Source organism: Schistocerca gregaria, chromosome 11, assembly GCF_023897955.1.
Source record: "Schistocerca gregaria isolate iqSchGreg1 chromosome 11, iqSchGreg1.2, whole genome shotgun sequence".
NCBI classification, from domain to species: Eukaryota; Metazoa; Arthropoda; class Insecta; order Orthoptera; family Acrididae; genus Schistocerca; species Schistocerca gregaria.
In genome coordinates, this window is record NC_064930.1 from 23,033,333 (window position 1) to 23,059,845 (window position 26,513).

Below are 26,513 nucleotides of genomic sequence, written 5' to 3' on the forward strand. Positions count from 1 at the left end.
GAGTGCATCTGCGTATCAGAAAATCTCTGCAAGACGGTAAGAGATTCTTGCAAATTCTTTTTATGTGCCACGTCCCAGCAGAAAATTTATCGGCATTTCTTTTTCGGTGAAGCAACTGCAACTGGTGTTCCTTATCTCGATGCACTAGAACATGCTCATCCAAGAATTGTGCCCGGCGGGCCTGAGCTCCGCGGTCATAAGGCAGTGTAGTTCAGCACCCCGTCCGCGACCGTGTGTCGCTAGTGTCGGCATAGGAGTGAGAGGGAGCTGTGGAACGAGTGAGATCTCACGGCCCTGCTCTGCGCTGGACTGCCCCGCGGTCAGATCCCATGTAAATGAAATAACAGAGGAAACGCCAGCTCTGTAAACGTGTTCCATGAGCGGTAAAACAAGCAAACCATTTACTGTGGAGGTAACAACTAGTGTTCGTGTGGCAGAATTACTGCACAAAGCTTTAGAAAACAATATCCAAAACCAGAATCGAAGAACAACTTAGTAGTTTCCTGACCCACAGGTTGATTCTACTAGTACTGCACATGCACACTTGTCGTATGTACAGTTGGCGTCTTCTGAAAAATACATCAGTTTCTTAAATGAACTAAGAGTCATAAATATTCTATTTTAGAAATAATTTTATGTAAGGGATATAGTGTATGTCTCCTACTGTTAGTAGTTACAAGTAAATATTTTTTGTTGTACTACGTGGTACAGCTTTTTGTATCCCTTTTCAGAGTTTAGAAATCGGTTTCTGAGTTTACCGTTTTTTACGTAATAATTTTAACTGGCCAACTTTGAAAATTTATTAAAAAATAGAAGTAACACTATAAAGCTCTTTAATTCCTACAGTCAACATTGTTAAAGAAGACAATTAACATTTTATATGTTTGTACTTTTCGAAGAAACGATTTTGTCTAGGTTTGATACAATATTCCGTGAGACTGCTAACCTCAAAGAATTAGTCAAATTTTCAACACCAAGAAATGAACAGTTCTTAGTTTTAGCAAACTTTAACAGATAGAAAAAGGGCTCACAAATATATATATGGAGCCAAACATTGACAGAACTTTGGCCGTGTGCTTGTGCAAAAGAGGATATTTCTCTCGTGGAAGACAACTGTAAAAGTCATCCAGAGTTTTACACATAAGAAAGTGGTCATTCGGGTGGATATTGCACTGCAGGTCGGTCAACTCTAGTTGAAGCACTTGTAAGACGTCCTCTGCCCGAAGGGAAAACGGGCGAACAAATATACCTAAGGCCGGCTGAAGCTCACTTATCTCCAAAAATCTGTTTTCAAACTGTCCTTGTAATTCGAAAATGACTTGAACATAATCTGAAAAATCCACATCTTCTTTAACGCTGTCTAGTGCAGGAAAGTGACAACAATTCTTCTCGCGCAACGGTTTTTCCACAAAATAAGATTTTTTTGAAATGCTTGGATCATCTGCACTAAATCAACAACAGAGTGATTTTCACCTTGGAGTGAAATGTTCAGAGTATTTAAATGACCACTAAGATCACTCAGAAAAGCCAAATTCACCACCCACATAGGATCACAAAGTACAAGCACCTTCCCTCTGCTCAGCCATCTTACATCGGTGTGGTAGGGGATGTCGGGGTATTCCGTTTAGATATGAGCTAGAAATTCTTTAAATTGGCGATGTGTGAGTCCATGCGATCGAAGATAATTAACCGTTCGAAGAATTGTGTCCATAACCTTTTTTATGTTAACAATCTTCTCCTGGTGTATCGGACAGTGGACTGCTGCCAATAAGGAACAGCCGACTTCAGCCATTTTTGACCTGACAGAACTCGGAAATCCAGTGCGTATCCCTCGTAGCGCAGGGGCTCCATACTTTGTTACACTGGTCAGTTGCTCCCATTTTAAACCCATTGACTCTAACACGTTTTCTGCTGCTATAAAAATATCCAACTTCATGGTTGTGTCTTTTAGTGGTATAAGGCCGAGAAATTCTTCTGTGGCACGCAGATTGTTGTCGACATGTCGAATGAATATTACGAGCTGAGATATGTGCGCAGCATCCGGGGACTCATTGAGAACGATAGAAAATGAAATGAAGTTTGCCGTTCTTTCTATTAATTGCTGTTCCATATCTGAGGCCGTATCTTCGACACGGCGAGCAACAGTTTGAGGCGAAAGAGCCCTTTTTCAAATTTTGTTGTGAGGTCTGCTGGACAAATACTAGCCGCCGAGTCGATCAGGCAAGCCTTGATGAGATTCCCAGCCGCAAAGGGTTGCCCTGCTTTTGCAACTCTCAGCAAGCATTTGTAACTAGCACGCAAACTTGGACCACCTGTTTCCTGCTCCTACCATGGAAAAAGAAACAACATACAATTAATTTTGTACAATCCTGTTTTTTAAAACACGTTTATTCATTTTAACAATTATTTCATTCATCGAAACTCAAACAAAAAAACTAACAATGAAAGATTGGTTTTAGGTGCGTTTTCCCCCAGTTCCTCTGAAAAGTGGCGTTAGACGCTATCGAGGACAGCGAAATGTAGTCGCAAAATAAATTTTTATTTATTGGAATATCTGCGTTTTAATTAATTTTTAAAATAAAAAAGATACTACAACATATGTTTTCCCATCCATAAAAACACAAGTATACAAAAACAAAGAATGACTCTTAGTGACACTTTTCTGCCTGAGAGAGCGTTTGTGACCACTTGTCAGAAAGTGGCAAAAAAATAACACACCTGAAACTTTTTCTTGGGTCTGTGTGACGCGATTTAATGCAACCCAAATATAAAAATTAACCGAAAAGAAATGTTCCTTGTTGCTGACAATCTGATATTCGATAACTGGCACATTGCTAAGTGACAGATTATGAAATACAGTTCTATTTATCATCTTTATAAATTATAAAGAGTCATACGATAGGAAACACTTACTTCACTGGAATGCTGCTTGAAATTTTATTTCAGTTCTTCATGCTTTGACTGGCGTTCCTTTTGCGACAAATTTTCAAACTGATGTTCATGACAGGTATTAAAGTGCCATTCAGTCGAATACTTTTTTAAATGTGTGAGGTTCTGATGTCATACTAAACGTTTGGCGTGATTTTCGATAGCAGTGCAAAGGAAATTAATTTTCCACTCGGGTTTAAATGGTGTGGACTTGCCCCGTTCCTCTTTCTTTTTGTCTGCTGCTGATGACCATCGATTTTGATCCACTGTAGCCTTACATCTGTTGTCTAATGGATTTGTGTCACTTTTGGCCGCTGCTGGCGCGTACAGGGGCACGGCAAGGCCTGGCGGGCAGTTGGGTGGTCCGCATGGCCAGCTAAGCGACACGGCTCGGCCACTGCGACAACATACGAATTCGCCCAGGGCGCTGGCCGCGGACGCTGGCGCCCTGGGGGCATAGTTTGCAAGAGCCTGAACTAGAACAGCAGTTCTTTCCTCAGTTGGAAGAGGCTGAACTGCAGAACGGTACTTGGCAGGGAAACCATACACCGTCTCACCGGCATAATTCGACACGCGATTGCTTAAACGACATTGCACCGGACTGCCGGATTGGCCGTAATTGTCCAGATGAGCTCGTTTTGCGTGACTTCCACATCCACCCAGTCCGTTACCGTGCGATATTTCCCTTCGTAAAAGATGGCGTGTACGTGCCTCCACTGTCGGCTGGTCTACCCTACTTAGTAAACAGGATTGGAGCAGTTCTTGCAATTACTCCAGACACACTGATAAAGATTTGGGGAAGAACTTGCCTATGGAATCAATGTGTGGCAGGTGACGAATGATGCTTACATTGAACAAGAAAAACTGTTTGAGTTGCTCTTTCATTTGATGTATTATTTATAAGTTGAATGTAATAAATGCTACAAAGCCTTAAAACCCCTATATTCATTTTGAAACACCTGATATCACGTATTTCAAACACTGGAAACTCCAGGTAGGAATATTGACAATGTAGGATAAGACAGGTTGCTACTTACCATAAAGAAGACGCGTGGAATTGCAGACAGGCACAATTAAGAGACACTTACATAACGGCTTCGGTCACAACCATCATTGGTAGGAGAGAGGCACACGCACAAGCAAGAGGGCTGAGATGCTGGAGTCAGAGGTCGTATGCGATCTGTTTTCCTACATTGTTGATATTACATGTTTTGCTTTCTATTCTTTTGTGTATTCCCCCCCTCCTGGGGGGTGCGTGGGATATTACTGTCTGTTGGAGTGCCTGTGTGTCTGACCTCATCCTCAGGGTCCCTACTGAAGATACATAGTGGTGGCAGTATGTTTGTACACCCTCCTTTGAATACAGGTTCTCTAAATTGACATGATAAGTAATCATCATTTGAATTTGAAGCTCTCGGAGTTGCCATGTTTGCAGGCTAAGTTAATAAAATTCAGGCCTGCCTGTTATGCAAACAACTATTGTTTATACATACATATTTAGGCACCTCTGTGCCATCATCAGAGGGTACTTTTATTCATTTCTATAAAATCCAAACACATTTTCAGCGCTAGTTATTCCAACAAAATTGTGGCCTAAAAGCAGTTCACGTATGTTGTGGTCGTTGCTTCATTTGTATGAGCCTCTACTGGTATTCAGTAATGTTGAGATAGTCCTACAGGTCCCAGCAATGAAGAAAAATATGTAATGACCACAACATACATGAACTGTACATAGGATACTTACTACTTAAAGTACCTCCTGACTCATAAAGATGCCAAAAAACTGTTTGCACGGTTTACCGAACAAGGTTCACACCATGTAAACAAGCTTGTGTGTGTGTGTGTGTGTGTGTGTGTGTGTGTGTGTGTGTGTGTGTGTGTGTGTGTGTGTGCGCGCGCGCGCGCGAGTGTATACCTGTCCTTTTTTCCCCCTAAGGTAAGTCTTTCCGCTCCCGGGATTGGGATGACACCTTACACTCTCCCTTAAAACCCACATTCTTTCGTCTTTCCCTCTCCTTACCTCTTTCCTGATGAAGCAACCGTTGGTTGCGAAAGCCTGAATTTTGTGTGTGTGTTTGTTTGTTTGTTTGTTTGTGTGTCTATCGACCTGCCAGCGCTTTCGTTGGGTAAGTCACATCATCTTTGTTTTTAGATATATTTTTCCCACGTGGAATGTTTCCCTCTATTATATTCTTTATGTAGTTTGATACACTTGACCAGTGGCAATACTTTTCTGTACAGAAATGCGTCATACGCGAACATCATTACAGTACTGTTGATCCTAAGTGATAACTCAGTTAGGTGTACTGAGAACATTACCAATCCTGCAACTCTTCCGTGAAGCACTTCTGACTAGACCATGTAGGTGACAATGAAATGATGCCATATTAGCTGTGGTAATTCAAGATGATTACTCTCAAATTTGAATCGGAATGTTCTGGCCTCCTTCAAAAAAAGATACAGACATTATACACTAAACCTTAATTCCATGCATCCCACTGTCACATTGGTGGATTTCCTAGGGGCTGTCGTCAGACGAATATCATAAATTTATTTTGTTGGCTGTAGGGTTGGGAATGAGAATTTTTGAAAGGTAGGAAAAAATTATAATTGTGTGATGAATATTCTGAAGAATGTCTAGAGAAAAGACATTTCCAGAATGCATTTCGCCTCATCACCAACTGTATCTCATACCTTATGTTCTACATTTGCATGATGTTTCTTTGTTGCACAGTCTTTATATTCCCGTGTTCATGCTATTCTCAGTTCCCCAGAAGCCACTTTTCTTCAGATAAAGACCACAAGTGGCGGGAGGGAGAAGATGTGAGGCTACGTTACCAGCATGGCGGCCACTTTGGAAGCTGACATTTTAGATGCAGCTCATAATTTTCAAACAAAAAAATAGGTCTTGTGACATGTGAAACAAAAAGAGAATTACATTGAAAATCAGTGACACCTTTCATTGAAGCATAGGTTTTGTGATTGTCAAGTTATGACTGAAGTTTCTTCCAAATAGGTGATGTGAAAGCTAATGGCATTAACACAACTCGAGCATATTGAGATCATTCTGCTTTCATGAGTGAGGAGGACCTGTGTTTGCAGAGACGGTGGCAACTGACACCAACCAGAATGACCACCCATTGCACACAGTGTCTATGTTGAAACTTGTGAAGTTCTGTGAAGCTGGCTCTGTTGCAGACAAACCAAAAATGGGACAAGAGCTACTGACGAAGCAACACGAACCACTTTTCTGAGACATATTCTAGTGGACTGTCCCTCTTAGACCGGCCAGCGACGGAATCTTGGGTTATCGGACTCATTGCCGCTAATTTTATCTGACAAAACCTCGTCAGCTGATTTAGTTTTATGTTTTATTCGAGATGGTGGGTTTTATCATTTGATCTGAATTTTAGTGCATGTCATTTGTCCCTTTGTGTCCTCCACCCTAGTGCTTCTAGGGTAGAGGTTTTAATGTGTTTTTATGCCCACAGTCAGCCAGCAGTGGTAATCTGTTTTGTCGTTACAATCTCTTCCACCTGTTTTTTGCGTTTTTTTCCACTTAAGTGTTTGTTGCCTTTCTGTTGTTCTTGTGGTTTTTCCTTTCTCTCCATTTTGTGTTTTCAGTCTTGCACATTTTATTCTCACCCTTGTGACATTCTTTTATTCAGAACAGGGGACCACTGACCTAGCTGTTTGGTCCCTTCCCCCCTCTTATAAACCAGTCAACAACCTTTCTGACATGTTTAGTAAGGGTCCAAGGAGCAGATATCAGTACTCACTGCAGCTCGCATAAAACTGGGGTTAGCCGTACATCTGTATGGAGAATTTCAGGTGCCACACGTAAATGTTACAGCATTGCTTCAGGAACGCTCCAGATTGTTGGGTTGGGTTGAATTTGCAGAATGGGAAGCTGGAGGAAAACCATCGTTTCCCCTATGACGCACTGTATACGGATGAAGGTAATATTATGTGAGCGAGAGGTAAATATACGGAATCACAGATACTGGTCAGATGGCAGTCCTCACTTCGTGGATCCATCGGGAGGTAGCCCACATATTGAAAGTGGTAGTTTGGTGTGGAATATGTGGTTCTCGTATTGTCGGGCCCTTTGTCATTCAGCTGTTGTGAAATGAAAATATGCTGTCGTCACAGTTATCTGGAGATGAAATGTTTCCAACTTTCTTTCAACATTATGCTGCCCTTCCTTATTACAGAATAGATATATGGGCAGACCAGGATATTCAGTTTTCACAGAGAGTGCGTGCGCATACCTTAGGTTTAAGTCTGTTAGATTTATATATGCAGGTTAGGGTTGCATGTTTAGGCGATTGCACAGGTAGTGGAGATCAGAAACCTTGCACACAGATAGAGGAGATCAGAAACCTTGCACAGCTCAGGGGATGGATTGTTGACAGTTGCTCTCACATTCTGGTATGTGATTAATGTCCACGAGAACTGGGTGAGAGAGACCACCTGCCTCACAATGTGCTTTACAACAGGTTGATGGCACATTTTGCAGCCGTTTTGTGTTATGAGCAGCACTTACCTTGTTCACTACGAGACGGGACATAACTTGAGAATGAGTAAAGCTAAGGACTCGTACGGAGCGCTGCAAGAACTGTCGGTGCACTTCGTCTGTAGCTGTTTTTAATTGTCCAGCTTTCACATTGTCTGCAAGAGAGCCAGTTCGAGAGAATTTCGTAAGTTTCACCGTCAACACTGTGGGTAATGGATGGTTTGTGGAGGTGCTGTCCATTGAAGGCATCTGTAATAACATGAATGCTGTGTCACGATATCAGGACAATTGCAATGCACTCTGCTTGTGTTGACGGCATCAGCTTTCATTTCGTGGCTCCTGTAAGAAAAAAACATCGGTCATAACTAGAGAATTAATAAAGCTATGCTTAAAGGAAAAGCAACCTTTTTTCTGTATGTAATTCTCTGTTTCATATGTCACATGACACCCTTTCTATTTGACTGTTAAGAGTTATATTCAAGATTGCAGTTTCCCAAATGGTCACCATATTGGTCACATAGAATCATGGAAATTCTCCCCATCTTATCCTTTAGTGCTTGACTCTAAAATTCTGTTAATCCCCCTGGTTTTGTGTTAGAAGAGTGGTGCAACACCTGTGGACTTGCCTGTACATTAGCATGCTGTTTCTGTATTGCATAGTCCTTCCCCTTGTGCTGTAATTCCTATCTTTTTTACTGTTCTTTGTTCCTCAGTAGCCATTTCCTTTTGATAGAGGCTAATGTCTCTAGAGAGCTTCTACTTGCCCAACACTAAATGTTAAATGTCGTTTACTGTTACAGTGTGTTCCAAAAAGAATGCTGAGATTTTGAACAAATGTTACAGAAAAACTGTTAAAGATAATGAAGTGATTTGAATGTCAAAGTGGAGAAGGGTGAGGTTGGGAGGTGTCTAAGTTTTTTTTTCCAAACCTTAATGAATTTCAGGTTAGCTACATATGTTGCTCTGCATACATCAAAACAACACTCAATTTCACACCATGTGTTTTGTAATATCTGTAGTGTTACAGTTGTATGCTAAAACTGTTTGTTTCCTTAAACTGCAGAAATTGAACAAAAACACCATGTCATTTTCATGCAGGACATCATCATCATCATCTCAAAGTGTGTAACACACTAAACGATATATTTCCAAGTGGTTGGATAGGTAGGGATGTGCCTATCCCCCCCCCCCCTCCCCCCTCCGCACCCCACCCCCAAGCTCAATCTCACTCTTTCCTTTTACTGGGGCTACGTTTAAAAGTACTCTAAATCTGGGGCATCTGCAGAAGTGAATTTTGACTGCTATTTTGAGTGTAAAACCAGAGATGCTGTAAAGCACAAGGTGTGAAATAGAGTACCATTTTGATGTCTGCAGAGAAATAAATGGAGCTCACGTTGAAAGTTAAGTATGGAAAAAGAGACTGACCCCTCCCCCACATTTGACATTCAGATTGTTTCATTATTTGAAGTTTTTTTGTTCAAAATTTTGGCATTTCCTTTGGATCACCCTGTACTACTGTTATTGTTACTGTTACTGCTACAGTTGCACCATTTCACTTGACAGCGTGCCTTGGACGAGAGCAGATCGAGCAGCCTTTCTGGGAGCCGTGAGAGCCTGCACGGGCCTGCGAGCAGGGCACCCCTCACGACGGCCCTGAGATACCGGTCGCCCACCTATTCTCCACCCACACCGTCTGTCTCATCTCGCGGGTGAGTCGCGGCAACTGCTGTCAGCTTCTGCACTCAGAAGTTGCATATCTTCTTTTTCTCTACTGTACGTAGTTTTGGTACTGTCAAGTAGTAAAAAGTTTCATTTCACACTGGCAGAATGGAAAGTGCTAGATCGTGATGAACTTAACGTAACCGTATCCAGACGGTACTCCAGTATTTCCACACTTGCGGCATATGTTGCGTAAAATTTTGTTCTCATGTGAGGTGATTTTCATTACGGAAAATATCGTCCAAACGGATTAAGGGTCGTGTGAGTACGTGGTGGCTGTCAGACGTGTCTAACTTTAGTGGAATTTTTTCAGGTGGAGATTGCAACACGGCGTGCACGTATAGCTTATCACCGCGATTTGGACTCTGAAGAATGGCAAATTCTCGGCACGAGGGATGCGGGAGCATTGTACAGGCAGTGGGCTGTAGTGCAGTGACTACAGGATGACTGGTGTAGAACAGTGTGGCGAGGGGACTGTGCGCGGACAGAGGTTACAGTTGGTGTATCACCACAAGAAATCAGAAACACGTTACTGGAAGCCAGGTAGAGATCTCGTGTTTCTGTGCACCATTAACCACTGGCACCGTACTGCAGACAACAGACTTTCACTGTGTAGAGTCAGTCAACCGGCCCACCGAGTGGTATTCTGCCGTGTTCGGTGAGGGGTCTCGCTTCGGCATGTGGCTGCCAGATCGATGTCGAGATGTCCGAAGGTGACTTGGTGAGAGCTCGCAGGAAGCAGAAATTCTTGAGATATGTAGCTCTCTGACTCCTGAAGGTGTGACATGGGAAGCTGTCAAATTATGACAAAAGAACTGATTTGGTAATTGTTGAAGGTAGACGGAATGATTGCCAGTGTGTGGCAAGGATGGTAAACCCTGTTGTCCTATCTTTCGTGACTGTGGTACCGAATGACGTCTCAGGATAACCTGAGACCTAATACTGCAGTCCGTACCAGAAAGGATTTGCAGATTTTTGACTGGCCCGATTTGTGAGCCACAGGGCACGTCTGGGATACGACGGGGAGATGTAGCGCATACTGTCGTGCCGACCTCCGGACAGCTTGTTTGTGAATTGAGACAGTATATGTTTTGAGCATACCAACAGACAACTCAAGATGTTATTTGGAGACAACAAAGACGAGAGTGTGTTTGTGTCAGTGGCAAACACGTACCTCATACTGATGTTGAGAACATGTGTCAGGTCTTAATCAAAATCATTTAATGCTTGCTTTGTGAACATCTCCATAAAGTTTGATGAATATCATACTGGTGCTTCACTGTGTATCGCTTTCAATTCACTGTCAGTGAATTCACATTGTTTTCTTTATAGGTGGATTGTTGTGCCATAAACATCAGACGAGCTCTTTGTGGCAGCATTCATCTTCCCACTAAAAATAAATTAGCACTGCCCTTATGCCTCATATAGTTTGTGTGTGTCTGGCTGCAAACCAATTTTTCAGCAAACTTTAGCTCATGGGATGTCGCTATGTTCAGTCACCTTTGTAAAAGAAGTGAAAGTAAACCCACATTTTCGGTGCAGTCTAGTTGGGTGCACTGTGTGTTCAGTCGTGAATGGGACAGTGCAGCTTCTGTACATTTCCCAGTTTGTCAACATGCCTCAGACAGTAATTTCAGACTCGAACATGGTGTACAGGTAATGAAAAACTGCTCCAGTTGCTAATACAAAGGTTAAAAAGCTCACAACTGCTATATCACTTTTTCCAATGGATCTGAAACGGCCATTGTCAGTACCTAATAACATGGACATATACATATTTTACTTATACAGGTACTTTAGGGTTATATGTGAAGAAATACAAAATGATGCTCGCCAAGGAAAAGTAGTTCGACAGAGCAGTACTCATAAAGAAATGCTAGTTTCGTGGATGTCTACTGCCTTGTTATTGACAACTTCCTTTAAAGATACACATCAAGTTTGAAGCTGTATCTAGATGTTTCTAAACGTGCTTTCGTAAGCTTTACATAAGCTTAATTTCAACCTGTTATTGGGATAGGATGCAAATTGGTACTTTGAACACATCAAAACACAACTCTCCTTAAATCTAAGACATACCAATACTTTTGGTGTATTGAATTGTACAGTTTTTAACATCATGACATGCTCATTTTTCTCAGAATAGTTTCTAAAATGTGCAGTAACAGTTTAATAACATCACATAACTATTTAATACCACCTCAGTTTTACTTTCTTACATTTGAAGTTGCTTTTCTGCAGCACAATGTAAGTTATATATTCTTTCTGTACTTACACTGTACATACGATGTCTGTTCAAAAAGTTCTACTTCCGGAAGCAGTCATGGTATGTCTCTTGCTGGATCACATCTGTGAATTTTCCTTTATCTCATCTATTGTCCCAAATTTTCATCCTTCCAGGTCTGGAGAGTACAGAAGATGAGGCAGTGCAGTAATTTAGTTTTTGTGTAATAGCCGCACACAAACAGGGATGAATGTGCAGGTACACAAGTTCTCTGAATTCTCTCACCACATTTCGGGCCGTTTCCTTCCCACATTTCCTCACATGCATTGCAGCACGTCCCAATACTACCATCGATTAACAGTTTGTCCCTGTGGCACAAATTCATGATGAACTAGTCGTTCAAAGTTAATGACCTGACAAGCTTTTTTTGCTCTCAGAGAACTTTACATCTCTTTCTCATTTGCGCCATCCAAACGCTCTTCACAGATTGTGAGACAAAGGTCTTTCTGGTCTCGACTCGTGAACCGTGGGAGGAACTTGACAGCAACACGATGCATTCCAAGATGCTAAGTCAGGAGTTCGTAACATAATCCAACTGAAATGTTACAACAGTGAGTCTTTGATTGGCACGCACAATTTCATTGATGTTCCTGTTGTGATAGTTGTTAGTCGTTGGGAGACGTCAAAGGGCATTCTGAATGGGGGTCATCTCTAACTTCTGTCTGGGCATTTGTAAACTGTACAAACCATTCATAACACTTTGTATGTCTTAAGCACTCGTCACCAAAGGCTTCCTGTGTCATTTGGTGTGTCTGTTTGGATTTTCTCCAGTTTCATGCAAAATTTAATGCAGTCGCGTTGATTTTCTAACTGTGCCATCTCGAAATTCGTAGACTGTGACACATTGTTCTACTCAGTACAGCAGTTAACAATAACTGGCAGTCATAGAATGAAATTTCCGACAGTTACACACTAAGCACAGGCGTGGTCAGGGATGCAAACTGCATTTTGTCCAACACACCATTGGTGCAAAATTACGAATGTTCCAGAATTTTTTAACAGACCTCGAATCTAAACTTTTTCACCCTCTGCTGTACATCTATATATACATCTTATTATATATTAATAAGGACAGTTTCATATCCACTTGAAAATGGCCTCGTAGAAAGGCTTAAACTGGTTATGGATTTAATAAACTTGCACCTGAAGCGGCTTTTCATTAATTGAACATACAGTTGTGAATTTGGTACCATCCTAATACAGAGAAACTAGTAGAGGCTGTGCAATCGTCACTTTGTGCGAGAAGATTTATCGGTCCTGTAGGTCGCGCACAAAATTGTAGTACAGTGGAGCGACAGCATTCGGCCACTATCGAGAGTCTCAAAATGTCGCTTATCTTCCTTGTGATGGTCTCCTGCAGTCGGCGACAGTCTTTTTGTAGGCAATTGCAAGGGCTGTATTGACGCACAGTACACAGCTCTCTCAGTTTGGCCTCTAGGCATCCATTACAAACAACAGTACAACCCATATCCTCCAACACGGTGGATCAGGGAGCAGCTCGGCAGGCTTATTTCCCATAACTGAATCAGGACTGGTGACATCGGGTTCTCTCCACTGTCCAGTACACAATTTTTGTGATATTTGGCACACAGTCCCACACTTTCAGCAGAGAAGTGGGGCAGCCGTGTTGTGGTCTGGTGCCATGCACGGACACAGGACAGCTCCCTGTTGCCACCGTGGATAACTCAAGGGCTGAGAAGTATCGGAACGGGATCCTCGGACGTATTGTCCGGCCCTACCATCCTACACATCGTCCGTGCCTGCAGTCGACATTTCAGCAAAGGGTCCATCATCTCACACGGCAGTGGACTAGCAGACTGTGCACTACTCGTGGCATCTTTTGGCTCAGAAGCGGTTTCTTGCCCACTTTTGTGTGTGTGTGTGTGTGTGTGTGTGTGTGTGTGTGTGTGTGTGTGTGTGTGTGTGTGTGTGTGTGTGTTTTTTTTTCTCTCCAGAGAGAGAGAGAGAGAGAGAGGAAGGACAGTTACCCCCCTCCACGCCTCGCTTCACACGGATATTCTTGTTAAGCGTGGTTTATAGTGGAGTAAACGAACATTCACAGACAATTCGCCTGCGTTCCCAACTGTTCTCTTGTATCTCCGGACGAGTGTTTATACTAGAGAGAATGGAAGAGAATGAGCATAACCTATGAACCACACGCTATTGTTCGTGGTGCCAATAATAGGCTCACTGGATAGAACATACGTACTTGGGCAGCGTGTGCGCCGTGTACAATATGGACACCTATACGGGACGACGACAATCTGTAGCTCGATATCAGTTCTCGTCAGGACTCGGCAGCAGTGCCAGTGTTCTCTTGAAGATGGCAAACATTTGGATTGCCGAAATATTGAATCGAAAACATACGTAGTTTGAAACATAGCGTAAAATTTTTTATTTTAAGGACACAGGATGGAAATTCTTGTTTAGAAATATTGCAAAGTTTGTTAATATTTCAGCTCAGACACAAGGGAAACAGACGATGTGAGATTACAGTGGAGCGGAACTCTGGGATGCTCGGCTTTTTGGGTATGGGAGTTCCTTGAGGAATAATTCTGAGATTGCTCAGTTGGGCATGGTTTGTGCAATACCAGCAGCCCCACTGAAATGGCTGCCAAAAAGCCCAGACCTTATCGTTCCAGACAACCCATTATGGGGAATAATAGTATCCAGTGTGGCTTGTTGTCAGTTGAAGACTAATGTGGAATCCCAATAAAATGTTGAACCCTTTCCAGTCATAACTCCAGGAATTCTCTGCAAGATGTCAAGAATTATACGAATATACAGAAATCTTTATGTAAGATCCACTGGTGCATGGGGAGGTCCAACAGCTGCATCGTTTGGTTTTTATATGTATCTACTCCAGTGTTCAACACACTGTTTTGACATAGAAGTATGGTGACTTCCCAGGCACAGTGTAAAGTCTTGGGATGTGCTGTGTCTGTGCTCGTGAAGTACAGTCTTAGAAAGCATCGCTCGTGTAAAACTCGGTGGTAAACTGTGGATGAAGACCAACAAATAGACTCCATATTTCTAGATTTCTGTAACTCGGTGCCCCACTGCAGATTGTTAATGAAGGTACGTGCATATGGAATAGGTTCCCAGATATGTGAAGGGCTCAAAGACTTCCTAATAGAACACAGCACGTTGTCCTTGACGACGAGTGTTCGTCAGAGACGAGTGTGTCATCAGGAGTGCCACAGGGAAGTGTAACAGCTGTTGCCTTGTATATTCAGAAATGATCGGTGGTCAGGGTGGGCAGCAATCTGTAGTTGTTTGCTTCTGCTGTGGTGAATGGGAAGGTGTTGAAGTTGAGTGACGATAGGACGACACAAAACAACTTGCACAAAATTTCTAGTTGCTGCGATGAACGGCAGTTAGCGAAAGACGTAGAAAAATGTAAGTTAATGTGTAGTTAAAAAAGAACCCTTATAGTGTTCGAATACAGCATTAGTAGTGCTCTGCTTGACACAGTCGTGCCGTTTAAATATCTAAGCGTAAAGTTGCAAAGCAATGTGAAATGGAACAAGCAAGTGAGGATTGTGGTTTAATGGGAGAATTTTAGGAAAGTGAGGTTCATCTGTAAAGTGGACTGTCTATAGGACACTAATGCGACATATTCTGGAGTACTGCTCTAGTGTTTGGGACAACATCAGGTTGGATTGAAGGAAAACATCGAATCATTTCAGAGGTGGGCTGCTAGGTTTGTTACCAGTAGGTTCAAACAACACACCAGATGTTTTGGGATCTCAAATGGGAATATCTAGAGGGTAGGCAATGTTCTTTTTGAAGAACTCCATTGAGAAAATTCAGAGAGTTAGCAATCGAAGTTGACTTCAGAACAGTTCTACTGGCTCCTAGACACATTTCTCATAACCACCATGATAATAAGATACGAAAATTTAGAGCTCGTGCAAAGGCATATAGATAGTCATTTTTTCCCTCACTCTTGGTTTGCGACTGGAACAGGAAAGGATACGACTAAAAAGGTACATTCCGCCACACATTGTACAGTGGCTTGCAGCTTATTTACGTAGGCACAGGTGTTGTTTAAATTTTGCGCACTTCCGCTACACACACACACACACACACACACACACACACACACACACACCTGCCTTCTATTTGTGGGTGGAGTAAATGCACTGTGAAATAGTATAAACATGTTAATATGGGTTCCAGAACTGACACATGGATAAATCATTTAACCAGTGGTGGTTAAGGTTAATGGTCTTTCAGATCATGATGCACAAACTTTTAGAGTTAAAGATTTTTGGGCTGCAACACTTGTTAAATATAGTCATCAGCTATTTAGGAAAGCTGATCCAGTTGCTGTAGAGACCTTTGTAAACCTTATCAAGGAACAAGAGTGGCAAGATGTAGTGCTGATACAGTAAATGATAAATATAAAGCTTTTCTCAAGACTTTTCTCGTGCTCTTTGAAAGTTGCTTTCCGTTAGAACGTTCAAAAAAAGGGTACTAACACAAACAGGCAGCCTGGGTGGCTGACTAGAGGGATAAGAATATCTTGTAGAACAAAGTGGCAACTATATCAAAACGTTTGAAACAATCAGAATCTAAATGCAGCAGCCCATTACAAACAGTATTGTAAGGTGCATAAAACTGTTATTAGGAAGGCAAAAAGCATGTGGTGTGCAGATAGAATAGCTAGGTCTCAGGATAAAATTAAAACCATATGGTCAGTCGTAAAGGAAGTGGCTGGTCTGCAGAGACAGGTCGAGGATATAGAATCAGTGCGTAGTGAGAATGTCCGTGTTACTGATAAGTCGCATAAATGTACAGTATTTAATAATCACTTTCTGAATATAGCAGGTGAACTAAATAGAAACCTAATCCCAACAGGGAATCATGTAGTGCTCTTAGAAAAAAGTGTTCTGAGGCTGTTACCTGAAATGCTCCTCCATGATACTGACAAGAGGGAGATTGAGTTAATAATTACATCACTAAGACCAAGAACTCTCATGGATATGATGGGGTATCTAGCAGAATACTGAAGTATTGCTCTATGTATGTTAGCCCAGTACTGGGCTATATCTGTAACTTTTCCTTTAGGAGTGGTCGGTTTCCTGACCAATTAAAGTACTCAGTAGTGAAGCCACTTTTTTTAAAAAAGGGAGACAGGGATAATATTGACAATTATAGACCTATTTCTATGCCTTCGGTGTTAGCTAAAGTTATCGAGAAGATTGTATATACAAGGTTACTGGAGAATTTAAATTCACAAAATTTGCTGTCAAATGTTCAGTTTGGTTTTAGAAATGGTTTAACAACTGAAAATGCTATATTCTCTTTTCTCTGTGAGGTTTTGGACGGATTAAATAAAAGGTTGCGAACGCTAGGTGTTTTCTTTGATTTAACGAAGGCTTTTGACTGTGTTGACCACAAAATATTATTACAGAAGTTGGACCATTATGGAGTAAGGGGAGTAGCTTACAATTGGTTCGCCACTTACTTTAAGAACAGAAAGCAGAAGGTAATTCTCCGCAATATTGAGAGTGGTAGTGATGTTCAGTCCCAATGGGGCACTGTTAAGTGGGGCGTTCCCCAAGGGTCGGTGCTGGGGCCACTGCTGTTTCTTATTTATATAAATGATATGCCTTCTAGTATTACAGGTGATTCAAAAATATTTCTGTTTGCTGATGACACCAGCTTGGTAGTGAAGGATCTTGTGTGTAATATTGAAACAGTATCAAATAATGTAGTTCATGAAACAAGTTTGTGGCTTGTGGAAAATAATTTGATGTTAAATCAGAGTAAGACTCAGTTTTTACAGTTTCTAACTCACAATTCAACAAGAACCGATATTTTGATCAGACAGAATGGGCATATTATAAGCAAGACGGAACAGTTCAAGTTCCTAGGCGTTCGGATAGATAGTAAGCTGTTGTGGAAAGCCCATGTCCAGGATCTTGTTTAGAAACTAAATGCTACTTTATTTACCATTAGAGCAGTATAAGTGACACTTCAACACGAAAAGTAGTCTACCTCGCATATTTTCATGTGCTTATGTTGTATGGTATTATTTTTTGGGGTAATTCTTCTGATTCAAAAAGGGTATTTTTGGCTCAAAAACGGGCTGTTCGAGCTATATGTGGTGTAAGTTCAAGAACCTCTTGTCGACCACTATTCAATAGTCTGGGAATTCTGACATTGCCCTCACAGTATATATTTTCTTTAATGTCGTTTGTTGTTAGCAATATTAGCCTGTTCACAAGAGTTAGCAGCTTTCACTCAGTTAATACTACACAGAAATCCAATCTGCGTGTGGAATGCACTTCCTTGACTCTTGTGCAGAAAGGAGTGCAGTATTGTGCTGCATCCATTTGCAATAAGCTACCACAAGAACTCAAACATCTTAGCAGGAGCCCAAACTCTTTTAACTCTAAACTGAAGAGTTTCCTCATGGCTCACTCCTTCTGTCGAGGAGCTCCTGGAAGAGCTGAAAAATTAAGCAAATTCCAGTGTTATATTGTTGATTTTCTTTATTTAAACTTAAGACTTATCGCCTGAATATGTTTTTTAATATTTCATTTTATCTGTTTCTAATATCGTGTTATAATATCATGTATTGACTCGTTCCATGACCATGGAGACTTCTCCTTAATTTGGCCCCACGGAACAATAAATAAAAATAAATAAATAAATCCACCTGGGATGTCCAATAAACTGTTCGTTGTATTTCCTTTGCATATAGTTTAGGCTGGTAGCTACTTTCAAGCAGTAACTGAATACAAAAAAAAAGTGACACAGTGTGTGGGGATAACGTAAAAGCAACATTGTTGCCAAAAGGTGTATACCCCACAAAACCACATGTAGCTATTACAAAAGCAAATGTCATATATCGTGTAACAATGCTTGCCAGCCAGTGCTAGTGTGATACAGATCAGAGACACTGAATATCTTAAAAAGTAGGACACCTAACACACGGGGTACACAACTGTGTGTAACTGAGAACTGTTTACTGTATTGATGTTTGTCTGCAACAAAGCACTACCCAAACAAATTTCACATTCAAAAATGTGCTTTGTCGTGTGTGAGGTCTGTCGTGTCAAACTAACAATTCTGTATGTGACAGGTTGAAATAGGCAACATCTCTGAATAATATCAGTCACACACAAAACGCAGGGAATAACATTATGTTGGTATTTAACGAGTACAGAAGATAGCCACAAAATAAAATGCACTTACATTACAGCAAAATGTCATAGAAAATGATAGAGGAGAGCGGTCAAAAATTTAAACTCAGTGTCGTATTCAGTGCGAAGACTGGTTCAGTGCAGCTCTCTGAGCTACTGTATTCTGTGTGAGCCACTTCATATCTCCGTAGCTGCTGCCTCGGAATGTCCTATCGACTGATCCTCAATTTAGTACATAGTGAAAACAAAAAGCAGTAATATTTCCAACTTCTGTACTCCTGTTGTCCTCAGTCGCTTATAGTATTAAGTAATAAAAAGTGGAGAGCAGCCCGTGACTGTATTTCCCTCCCGACAGGGGGACTCCCAGCAGTGGGAGCCGGCGGACGTGTGCAGCGGTGACGAGGACGGGCCTGCCGTGCCGTAACCTTGCCGGCGCTCTCTCGCCCTACTGCCACCGGCACGCCGACTCTGACGGTGTGTCTGTGGTCGACAGTCCATTCGCCAGGAGTCGGTAGCCCGGGGAGTGTGTGCCGTCATTCTCAGGTATGTTTTGTCCCACAAGCAGAAACTGTGATTGCCGTCACCCGATTTCCCAGGAACTGCCCTCAGTGGAAGGAGAGATAAAATGAGTGAACATGGGTCTCCTCAGATACTATCTAGTATTCCGTGCCAAGTGGTCTAATATCGAGAAATGTTCCCACATGACCATCATGGATTTTGATGAACATGCATGCATGAACTTTCAGCAACTTTGAGATGAGATATCTCTGTAAGTATTTGCACGAAAGAAACAAAACTTGGCCATATTATACAACTTTTAGAGCTCTTTAAAGTAAAATATTAAGAAAAGGATTTCTGAGCAATTTTCACATATATAATTTGAAGCAAAGTTTGGCAAAAAAAAAATAGCTGTTTAAAAAAAAAATGCGAACTTTAGTTTTTATATCTCCAAAAGTAATTATGGGATGTACATGAAACGGTGCACACCATAACTCACCAACACAAGTTCTTAGAATATAAAATTTCATTCTCCTATTGCTTTCCATTATTTCACAAATCTAGGGTGAAGTTGACGATTTTTCAAAAAGTGCTAAAAATAGGTATTTTTAATCAAATTTTTCAAAAAAGTGTTTTCTCCAAACTCTTCTAAACTATGGTCATTAGAAAGAGCATATTCTAAACTATCTAGAAAAGTGTATTTGGTTTTCCAATGCAAGCATATAAGGCCCTAAAAAGTAGCATCATCAAAGAGGCACACTGGAAGTTTGAACCCATTTTTCTGGCACTCAAATTATACCTGAAACCTTTTATTAGGGAAACATGTGAAATTGGTTGGTTAAACATCTAAGAGTTTTAATTTTGTACTTAATCACACTCCAATTTAGCCTACTACCTTGGTAAATACATAACCACTAGTTTCACAGAGAAAATTCACAAGATTCACTGTTTATAGAAAATATAATGGCGACAATTACTTTAACAATCAGTATTTCAGTGGTGTGTTTGCAGCATAGTGAGCGGGTTCTCTTGACCGAGTGTGGCTTGTTAAGTGATTCATAAGACCATCAAAGCTTGTAATCTAATTTACAAAAACTTGTTTTGATTGTGTCTTTTATAGCATATATCTCTTATTAGATTTTTTCATTGTTATTATACATTGTGTATAATTTCTTTCAGTAGCAATTTGTCTGAAACTTAAGCAGATTATACTTTGCACTTAAGAGGCCAAATACATTATTTAGTTCCTGATTAGAGATGGATGCAGAAGGGAACAACATACCTTCCTGCTCAATTGGGCAAGGAGATAGTGGAACAAAGTGTCATGTCGCTATCTTTGCCAAAAAAGCTGCTTTAAAATAGTTTGCGGATTTTAGTGATGAGGAAAAAGAGTTGTTGGTCCGATGTCCTGAAGCAAAGCTGGACAATACCTCTCAAGTTTGCCTTACACCATGAAGCCCTGTTATTGACACAATATGAAAGGTTACAGAAAAAATGCTTCAATCCCTTTGGGAAGGTGAATCATAAATCATAATGTTAAAACAGGAATTCGCACTCTTGATACTGAAACAGCTAATCAGGCTTCTGATATGTTGAAGAAGCAGCTTGTTAATAACATAAAGCCAGGTCAGAAAATTTGTCCGGCTTGCAGGACTACCTTAAATAAACACTTGGACGAAGCTTTATCAGCCTCATCATCACATTCTGATGAGGAATTTACACCAAAAGAAGAATTAAATAGTAGCTTATTGTGTAGTGGTATTTCACCCCTGAAGAGAACAGTAAGCTACAGAGGTAAGCCACAATATATGAAGAAGAAAATTCAAAAGGCTCAAAATGTGATTAAAAACAGAATTGTAAATGCAATGGGAGTAAACCGACAAATTGAAGATGCTAGTGAAATTAAGGAATGTGGAAACTGTGCTGACTATGCACAATTGCTGACTGAACTGAAAGCCAAGATGCAGAATGCAATTCATAAAGAACAGATGCAAATTTTGACCTTGGCACCTGTAAGTTGGACAGTCAGACAAACAGCAGTTCAGTTTGGTGTCTCTGAAAGAATGGTGAAGAATGCTCAGAAGCTTAAGGCAGAGAAGGGCATTCTGGCACCTCCCGGAAATAGGCAAAGCGGGAAATTACCAGCAGAAGTTGCTAGTAGAGCACGAAATTTTTTTGAAGGTGATGAGTATAATAGGGTGTGCCCTGGAAAAAAAAGATAGTATTTCAGTTAGAATTTTAGATAGAAAGACATACATGCAGAAAAGATTGTTACTTTGCAATTTACGGGAAATGTATGTTATCTATAAGAATATAAATGGTCCAGAAATAGGGTTCTTTAAGTTTTGTGAACTTAGACCCAAACGGTGTGTAACAGTAGGATCAGCTGGAATGCATGCAGTTTGCGTCTGTGCAATTCACCAAAATGTTAAGCGTATGCTTAGCGGAGCTGGTATACATGAAAATTATAAGGAGATTCTCAGGAAGGCAGTTTGCAGTTTGAACTCTAAACAGTGCATGCTACATCGCCGTGAAAGGTGTCGTATGCCCGAAGATATAGCATCTGAAATTGCCAGATCATGAGCCACAGGAAGTTATTGTGTTTAAGCAATGGATACATACCTATCGGGCCACACTAGACACGAAGCAGATGGTAGAAGATGAATTTATTGAAGATGTAAAAAACAAAATATGGAGTCTGTCATGCCATCATTACATTGCCAAGCATCAAAGCTTGCATCTTGAAGGCCTTAAATGTCATCTGAAAGACGAAAAGCTTGTTGTCCTAATGGATTTTGCAGAAAATTATTCTTTATCATTCAGGATGAAGCAACAATTCATCCATTTGTTATCTACTTTTGTCAAAATGAGAAAGTAGAATCTTTAAGCTTTCGCATTATCAGTGATTGTTTGCGGCGTGATGCTATTACAGCTCACGTTTTTATCAAGGAGCTCATCAAATATATAAAAGCACAGTTTGCACAGATATCCCACATTCATTATTTCAGTGATGGCTCCAGCGCTCAATATAAAAATTTCAAGAATTTCCTAAATTTGTGCTATCATAAGAGTGATTTTTGGAATGACAGCCGAATGGCATTTTTTTGCTACTAGTCACAGGAAATCACCTTGTGATGGGATTGGAGGTACAACAAAGCGGTTAGCAGCAAGAGCAAGCTTGCAATGACCACTTAATGGACAAAGTCTTACTCCCCTAGTTCTGTTTCACTTCTGCTCTGTAAACATCAATGGTATTAAATTTGTTTTCGTCAATAAAGATGAAATTGAAAAAAATATTGTCACAAGAAGGGAAGTTTAAACTTGGACAAACTGTAGCAGGCACTAGAGAAAATCATCACTTTTTACATATTGATGAAACAACAATTCAGGTTAGCAGAGTTTCAAATGATTGTTCATCTTTTCTAGCTAAAATGGGTCACAGTAATGAAGGAGGCATATTAATGTCTGCTCTCCAATCAGGACAATATGTTGCCTGCATCTGTGAAAACGTGTGGTGTATTGGGAACATCTGTGAGACCTCCACAGAGCAAAGGGATGCATTAATAAACTTTATGCACCCACATGGTCCAGCAAATTCATTTTATTGGCCACCAAGAAGTGACAAGTGCTGGGTTCCGGAACACCACATTATTGCAGTTATTCCCGCTCCATCAGTAAATTCGTCTGGCTGGCAATACACCATTCCTCTTGATATCCATCAGAAAATGAATGTAGCGTATCAAAAATTGAAATAGGCTAGAGGAAACAATCTAAGGGACCCAAGAGTGCCTTCTAATTTTACACAGGGCACTTAAATAATTTTACTATCGGGCTTGGGAATCTGTGTAAAGAAACCCTTATCAGGCTTGGGATCCTGTGGTAAAAAAAAAAAAAAAAACCGTGGCTGTTGTTGCTAAGCTATCAGGTGTGGCACCTATGCCAATGTGAATGCTGGTTTTCTCAGGTGAAACGAAACTAGCAGTGGTTAAGCCACCATGGACCATAGCAACTCATTTATACACTTCCTTTCCATCAGTAATCTGGTGTTGTTCATTAAACAGGCAACTAATAATTAGATGATTCTGCAAATAAATTTTACGATTTACATTAATTCTTAATAATAATTTTGTGTGTGTGTGTGTGTGTGTGTGTGTGTGTGTGTGTGTGTGTGTGTGTGTGTGTGTGTGTGTGAGAGAGAGAGAGAGAGAGAGAGAGGGGGGGGGGGGTGACAATTAAGAAATAACATTGTTTCTATTTTTATTCTTTTGCTATTCAGACTTAAGCTAGGTCCTATTCATCAGGACTCCTTATTTCACTTACCCCAGACATTAATAAACATGTATAAGGCAAAATGAACCATAGACCTTGTTGGTGGGGAGGCTTTTGTGCCTCAACGATACAGCTAGCCGTACTGTAGGTGCGGCGACAATGGAGGGGTATCTGTTGAGAGGCCAGACAAACGTGTAGTTCCTGAAGATGGGCAGCAGCCTTCTCAATAGTTGCAGGGGCAACAGTCTGGATGATTGACTGATCTGGCCTTGTAACACTAACCAAAATGGCCTTGCTGTTCTGGTACTGCAAATGGCTGAAACCAAGGGGAAACTACAGTCGTAATTTTTCCCGAGGGCATGCAGCTTTACTGTATGATTAAATGATGATGGCGTCCTATTGGTAAAATACTCCGGAGGTAAAACGGTCCCCCATTCGGATCTTCGGGCGGGGACTACTCAGAAGGACATCGTTATCAGGAGAAAGAAAATTGGCATTCTACGGATCGGTGCGTGGAATGTCGGATCTCTTAATCGGGCAGGTAGGTTAGAAAATTTAAAAAGGGAAATGGATAGGTTAAAGTTAGATATAGTGGGAATTAGTGAAGTTCGGTGGCAGGAGGAACAAGACTTCTGGTCAGGTGCCTACAGGGTTATCAACACAAAATCAAATAGGGGTAATGCAGGAGTAGGTTTAATAATGAATAGGAAAATAGGAATGCGGGTAAGCTCCTACAAACAACACAGTGAACACATTATTGTGGCCAAGATAGATACGAAGCCCACACCTACTACAGTAGTACAAGTTTATATGCCAACTAGCTCTGCAGATGACGAAGAAATTGAAGAAATCTATGATGAGATAAAAGAAATTATTCAGATAGTGAAGGGTGACGAAAATTTAATAGTCATGGGTGACTGGAATTCGGTAGTAGGAAAAGGGAGAGAAGGAAACGTAGTAGGTGAATATGGACTGTGGCAAAGAAATGAAAGAGGAAGCCGCCTGGTAGAATTTTGCACAGAGCACAAATTAACCATAGCTAACACTTGGTTCAAGAATCATAAAAGAAGGCTGTATACATGGAAGAAGCCTGGAGATACTGACAGGTTTCAGATAGATTATATAATGGTACGACAGAGATTTAGGAACCAGGTTTTAAATTGTAAGACATTTCCAGGGGCAGATGTGGACTCTGACCACAATCTATTGGTTATGAACTGTAGACTAAAACTGAAGAAACTGCAAAAAGGTGGGAATTTAAGGAGATGGGACCTGGATAAAGTGAAAGAACCAGAGGTTGTACAGGGTTTCAGGGAGAGCATAAGGAAACAATTGACAGGAATGGGGGAAAGAAATACAATAGAAGAAGAATGGGTAGCTTTGAGGGATGAAGTAGTGAAGGCAGCAGAGGATCAAGTAGGTAAAAGGACGAGGGCTAGTAGAAACCCAGTGTCGGTTGGTCAGTCAGCGTGCTCCCTGTGCTCACTGTGGGGGTCCGGATGGGGGTTTGTCGGGGACGGCCAGCTCGTCCCACGCATCCCCCGATTGGACTACAACTGGGGCTACCCGGGATACTGCCCACATTGAGACTGATCCCTCACATGTTGTAGAGTGGGAGGTCGTCTCGAGGTGTGGCAGTGGGCGAAAGACATTCCGGAGGGCTGAACGAAAGGCCTCTCCAGTTTGTCTGACGAACCGGTTTCAGGCTCTCTCTCCGGCAGATACTGATGTTCGGCCGGAGATGTCTGCTTGTCCTGTTCCAGAGGTTGCCCCTCAGTCTGCAAGATCCAGGCAGTTGCATAGGGTGGGCTTACTGATAGTTGGGAGCTCCAATGTCAGGCGCGTAGTGGGGCCCCTTAGGGATATTGCAGCAAGAGAGGGGAAGAAAACCAATGTGCACTCCGTGTGCATACTGGGAGGAGTCATTCCAGACGTGGAAAGGGTTCTTCCAGTTGCCATGAAAGATACAGGGTGCACCCATCTGTAGGTGGTCGCCCATGTCGGCACCAATGATGTGTGTCAGTATGGATCGGAGGAAATCCTCTCTGGATTCCGGCGGCTATCTGATTTGGTGAAGACTGCCAGTCTCGCTAGTGGGATGAAAGCAGAGCTCACCATCTGCAGCATCGTCGATAGGACTGACTGCGGACCTTTGGTACAGAGCCGAGTGGAGGGTCTGAATCAGAGGCTGAGACAGTTCTGTAACCATGTGGGCTCCAGAATTCTCGACTTGCGCCATAGGGTGGTGGGGTTTCGGGTTCCGCTGGATAGGTCAGGAGTCCACTACACGCAGCAAGCGGCTACACGGGTAGCAGGGGCTGTGTGGCGTGGACTGGGCGGTTTTTTAGGTTAGATGGCCTCGGGAAAGTACAGAAAGGGCAACAGCCTCAAAGGGTGCGGGGCAAAATCAGGACATGCGGGGACCAAGCAGCAATTGGTATTGTAATTGTAAACTGTCGAAGCTGCATTGGTAAAGTACCGGAACTTCAAGCGCTGATAGAAAGCACCGAAGCTGAAATCGTTATACGTACCGGAAGCTGGCTGAAGCCAGAGATAAATTCAGCCGAAATTTTTAGAAACGCACAGACGGCGTTTAGAAATGATAGATTGCATGCAACCGGTGGTGGCCTGTTTGTCGCTGTTAGTAGTAGATTATCCTGTAGTGAAGTAGAAGTGGATGGTTCCTGTGAAATATTATGGGTGGAGGTTACACTCAACAACCGAGCTAGGTTAATAATTGGCTCCTTTTACCGACCTCCCGACTCAGCAGCTTTAGTGGCAGAACAGCTGCGAGAAAATTTGGAATACATTTCACATAAATTTTCTCAGCATATTATAGTCTTAGGTGGAGATTTCAATTTACCAGATATAGACTGGGATACTCAGATGTTTAGGACGGGTGGTAGGGACAGATCATCGAGTGACATTATACTGAGTGTACTATCCGAAAATTACCTCGAGCAATTAAACAGAGAACCGACTCGTGGAGATAACATCTTGGACCTACTGATAACAAACAGACTCTGTAAGCGCAGAACAGGGAATCAGTGATCATAAGGCCGTTGCAGCATCCCTGAATATGGAAGTTAATAGGAATATAAAAAAAGGGAGGAAGGTTTATCTGTTTAGCAAGAGTAATAGAATG

The 26,513-nt window shown here is 41.6% G+C and overlaps 1 protein-coding gene across 5 annotated transcripts in view; it reads left to right on the top strand.

Moving 5' to 3' along the window:
• Positions 1-26,513, top strand: part of LOC126295433 (protein brambleberry-like) — a 200,612-nt gene that overhangs the window by 144,598 nt on the left and 29,501 nt on the right. For all 5 annotated transcript variants that reach the window (XM_049987919.1, XM_049987920.1, XM_049987921.1 and 2 more), the window contains 2 exons: positions 9,008-9,153; positions 18,957-19,144. In XM_049987919.1, coding sequence (XP_049843876.1) covers positions 9,008-9,153; positions 18,957-19,116 — 306 coding nt within the window. In that variant the 3' untranslated portion in view covers positions 19,117-19,144. The remainder of the gene's footprint in view (positions 1-9,007; positions 9,154-18,956; positions 19,145-26,513) is intronic.